General features: G+C 37.8%; 1 protein-coding gene across 1 annotated transcript; it reads right to left on the bottom strand.

The window, feature by feature from the left end:
• Positions 1-937: 937 nt before the first annotated feature.
• Positions 938-1,510, bottom strand: LOC142550557 (uncharacterized). Its single transcript, XM_075659630.1, has one exon. It carries the CDS (start codon positions 1,508-1,510, stop codon positions 938-940), a length of 573 nt encoding a protein of 190 aa, XP_075515745.1.
• Between the last annotated feature and the right edge of the window lie 3,777 nt (positions 1,511-5,287).

Here is a 5,287-nt window from a genome sequence, read left to right as displayed (position 1 = left end):
CAATTTCAATATACAACTCAAAGCAATACTGTATATGATCAGAACTCAATCTAATTCTGTTTCGACGGCATAACAGCACAATCTCGATATATCCAGCAACTTCAAACATCAACAGATACAAATCACAACTCATAATCAATCATAATTTCAACCCATAATATCAAATCTGTACAATCTCATTCAACATAGGCTGAAAATTGACAACAATTTCATATAGTGTCCGTTCTTCTATCCGGTTTTGATTATACAATTATCACAATATCAGGAACACATAATACAGATCAAATTATGATTCCCCCAGAAATAAATTTTCAAACCATGCTGAAAAGTAAATAAACTCACATACTTTTGAAGTTCTTGACGAGAGGAGCAAGGAAATAAACTCGGATTGAAATTCTGACTGGCGGATCTTGCAAAATCAAGTTTCTAACACATGAAGAAAACTTGAGGATTATCCCTGGAGTCTCGGTTTCTTTCTCCCATTTTTGAAATGAAGATGAAGGTTTGTTTACATAATACATACATGGCAAAGGCATGTGGCTCACTCTTCATACTGCATGTCTCGCGCATATGCGCGTCCATCACCGGTGCATATGCCTGAGACCTACTGTCTCGGCACTTCTGCATTTCACCAGCTCGGGCATATGCGCGCCTCGTCTCGCGCATATGCGCGAGACCTACTGTCTCAGCGCTTGTACCTAAATCTTCCTCGCGCATATGCGCGCCCCGTCCTCGCGTATATGCACGAGACTTACTGTCTCGGCATATAGCAGCTCGAGCATATGCGTGCCTCGTCTATGCGCATATGCGCGAGACCTTCTGGTCTCACACTTGTAATACTCAAGTTTTCCCAATTTCTTGTCTCGGAGTGGTCCTTCTATAATCACATCAATTCATCAATTAATAATCTCGGATTAATAGGATAAAATCTCAGGCCTTACATAGGCTCTTCTAATCCGAGTTTCATGAATACAGATAGAGGCATAAGATTTATACTCGCACCAAGATCACATAAAGCTTTATGAAAAATAGCATTACCAATCATGCACGGAATAGAAAAACTCCTTGGATCTTTTAGTTTCGGTGGGATCTTGTTTTGTACCAATGTAGAGCAATTTTCAGTTAAGCTTACAGTCATGTGATATTCTAACTTCCTTTTATTTGCTAAGATTTCCTTTAAAAATTTAGCATAGCTAGGCATTTGCATCAAAGCATTGGCAAAGGGAATATTAATGTGCAATTTTTTGAATACTTCTAGCAATTTACCGAATTTCGCATCCATCTTCGACTTTTTCAATGCTGCAGGAAAAGGTGGAGGGACAATGATTCTAGATTGTGTAGTGGGTGCGGTTGTAGAGTTAGGAAAAGGTGGTGATTCTAGATGCTTATCTTTTTCCTTCCGCTCTTGTTCAAGTACCTTTCCATTCCTCAATTCTATGACCTTCACTTGCTCTTTCGGATTAGTCTCAGTGTTGCTTGGCAAGGTGCCCAGATCTCGACTAGCAATCATCTTAGCTAACTGTCCTATCCGATTTTCTAACCCCTTTATAGATGCATCCTGGTTCTTTAGTCTAGTTTCGGCGGATGAGATAAATTTAAACATCATTTGCTCCAAACTAGACTTCTCTTCTCTAGGCTCAGTTCAATATATCGACTTCTTACCATACTGTTGTCCTAACTATGGCCGATTCTGGCTGTTTTGACCACCCCATGAGAAGTTGGGGTGTTGTCCCCATCCAGGATTGTATGTGTTCAAATAAAAATCATTCCTAGGAAGGTTCGAATCCCCACTTGGTTTACATGTGCTTCCTCTTGCATATAGAAATGACCACTGTCTTGACAATCCTTAACATAATGTTCTCCTCCAGATTTATCACATAATATCTCTCACAAGCGCATCATTGTTCCGTGTACATTCAAGCTGTCTATATTCATGTTAAGTTCTTCTAATTATGCGGTGACAACAGAAAAGTCAGTTACCTGGTGAAATCCCTCACTCCTCTGATTATTCATCTCAGATTGAGGGTGATAACTGCTAGCAACCATCTCCTCCAGTAACTCATACCCTTCTTTGGCCGTTTTCCTCAGTAGATTCCCACAGACCGCAGCATCTATCATGGTACAGTTAGACGAAATTAAACCATAGTAAAAATTTTGGACAACTAATCCAAGAGGCAACTCATGATGTGGACATATCCACAATAAGTCCTTGTAGCGCTCCCAAGCCTCGTAAGTGACTCCTGCTCAAATTGAGAGATGGTGGTTATGTCCGCTTGCAGCTTCATGGTTTTTGACGGAGGAAAGTATTTCAAGAGGAATGCATTATCTTCCCAAGTTGTGATTGAACCTACAGATAAACAATTCAACCAGGCTTTAGCTTTTTAACGCAAAAAAAAAGAAACAAACGCTATCTAACAGCATCATCAGAAACTCAATTAAATTTAAAAGTATTGAAAATTTCTAAGAAGTCAGCGATGTGTGTGTTTGGATTATCTAGCGCATTTCCCCCAAATTGGACAGTGTTCTGGATCATCTGCATTATGGCTGGTTTTATCTCAAACTGGTTCGCCCTGATGGTGGTTGCACTATGCTTGGACGTGCTCCATCAAACGAAGGTTGTTCGTACTCCAACATGGGTATGTGTTGGTTCCTCGACTCTTAGATCTTCATGATGCTCTTCCTCACGCTCTTTCCAGTTCATCATGTCTCTAAGCCTCTGTTGTTGTCTTCATCTGCGTAGGGTCTTTCATTCTCGGGGTCAAATATCTGTAGTTCAGACTCTAGAGATCTTGGCATGCTCAGAGAGGGATACCTGTAAATAAATCGAAGGTGTCAAGAAAAACAAAATAAAAAATGCTAAAGTGGACAACGGAAAATAAAATTGTGGATTAATAGTCCCTGAAAACGGCGTCAAAAACTTGATTGAACAAAACTTGCACTGTGAAATCCTTAGTAAAAATTTATAATATTCAAGCTCGACATAATTGCAAGTGCACGATGTCAAATAGTAATATAGTGTACGAGTATCGTTCCTCTAGAGACTGTATTTCGCAACTGTTATTCTAAGTTATTCATCCCTTAGCAACGAAAATTGGAATGATTTTGACTACTATAATGATTAAATAAAAACACAACAAAATAATTCACAAATTAAATGATGAAATAAATAAGATAAAATAGTTGATTGAAGATTCAATGAAAAATGAATTTGTTGGGAATCTCGGTCCACCTACCCCTCGTTAATTTACTTAATTTGTTCGACAATGATTAAGCTTTTGACGGGATTTCCTATCATATTGAACACGCCCTCTCGAGCTATGCCAAACTAATCCAACAGAGTGAAGTAATTAAATTTCTTTAATAATTTATCAAAGGTGAATTGCATGTCGTTCTATGAAATCCCCTAGCTTTCGACCTACTGGACTATGACTATCGACGTGTATCCAACTTCATATTTCCATGTAAATTGTAAATCCACAGATTATGCTACTCCTTCCTATCACGGGCTATTCTCTCGAACTCACTCGCAATATGATATCGTTATTAAAGTTAGCTACGCTTCAACAACACAATGAAAATAATAGCACAATCAAGAATTAATCAAAAGTCGATAGATGAATTAACTAAACTCGGTTTCAAGGTAGGATCCACTTAAATCCAAACAGATAACGAAAATTAGCTACTAGAATTCATGTTTAAATTAAGCCAAACAATATTTAAACAAGATAAATTAAACTAAAGATACTAGTCGTGACGAAAACGCGAGGAATGTTGCCCGGAAATCTTGAAATTTTCCTACAAGCCTCCTCCAAGCCTTTTCTCTCTTCTTCAAAGCTTTGTCGCTGTTGAATAATGTCTAAAAATTCGTCCCCAGGGTTCCTTTGTGCAGCCATATACCATTCAAATTTAATACAAGTCAATTAGGAAACTTGCCTTATTTACTCGCGCTGGGGCGGTCAAGTTGTACCGCCCTAGCGCGAGGTGTTCTGCCCAGAATCCTATTTTTGTTGTACTCACACTAGGGTGATCAAGTTTTACCGCCCTAGCGCATGGTGCCCTGTCTTCAGCTCATTTCTGGTTGAATTTTCTTCTTTTGCGCCGTTCTCCTGCACATTCTTACAACTCAGTGAGATGTGATCATATGCAATAATTTAAGATAAAATGAACTAAATGCAGACTTCATGTAACCAAAACGATGCAAACTCAGACTCACAAGATGCACTAAAACACGTAAATGTGATCTCTATCATGAATTAAATTAATTTTTAGGACTGCAAGTCAAGCAATCAGAAAATTGCATCTTTATTAACCAAGTTAAATATACACGAGACATGCTAAAGAATTTTGGCATGGAGAATTACTCAAAAGCTGCTACCCCAATGAGCTTAACTATCAAATTGGACAAAGATGAAGGGGGAATCTAAGTAAACACAAAAATGTACAGAGGATTGATTGGTTCACTACTCTATCTGACCGCTAGTCGACCAGACATCATGTTTGCGGTTTGTTTATGTGCACGGTTTCAAGCTAACCCTATGAAATCTCATTTTACTGCTGCAAAACGTATTCTAAAATATCTTAAAGGTACTACTAATGTGGGTCTTTGGTATCCCAAAGATTAAAGTTTTAATCTTGTAGGTTATTCAGACGCGGACTACGTTGGTTGCAAATTTGACAGGAAAAGCACAAGCGTTTCATATCAGTTCTTGGGCGATATACTAATATCTTTGCTTAGTAAAAAACAAACATCTATTGCCACATCCACCGCTGAAGCAGAGTACCTTGTAGCTGGAAGTTGCTGTGCTCAAATTCTATGGATACAACAACAGCTCAAATATTATGGAATTCAAACCGCTGAATCTCCTATTTTATGTGACAAACACTAGTGCAATAGTTATTACATAGAACCATGTATTGCACTATCGAACAAAACATATCGATATTGGACATCATTTTATCCGATAACATGTCATGAAGAAATAAATTTGTCTTGAATATGTCTCAACAGATCAACAGGCAGCATGCATGTTCACCAAACCGCTATCAAATGTTGTTTTCTTACTTTCGCAATATTTTGGGCTTAATTGATTTGTCTTAATCTTGTTTGCATCTTTATATGTCAATTCTTGTTGTTAATTAGTTATTAAAAAGTTTGAATGCAAAAATAACAAAGCAGTACAGCAATAAATAGAAATGGACAAAATATAAATTTTATTGATAAAAACTAGTTGTTATTACATTGTTAAGTTTCCTATCTACTGCATCATGCCAAAAGGACATCCAACTG

This window comes from Primulina tabacum, chromosome 7 (genome assembly GCF_025594145.1).
Source record: "Primulina tabacum isolate GXHZ01 chromosome 7, ASM2559414v2, whole genome shotgun sequence".
NCBI classification, from domain to species: domain Eukaryota; kingdom Viridiplantae; phylum Streptophyta; class Magnoliopsida; order Lamiales; family Gesneriaceae; genus Primulina; species Primulina tabacum.
Note: the sequence above shows the minus strand (reverse complement) of the source record. Positions and strands in the feature narration are given on the sequence as shown.

Excerpts from the sequence above, each read along its gene's own strand:
- LOC142550557 (XM_075659630.1), bottom strand. The coding sequence starts at position 1,510 with ATGATTGCTAGTCGAGATCTGGGCACCTTGCCAAGCAACACTGAGACT.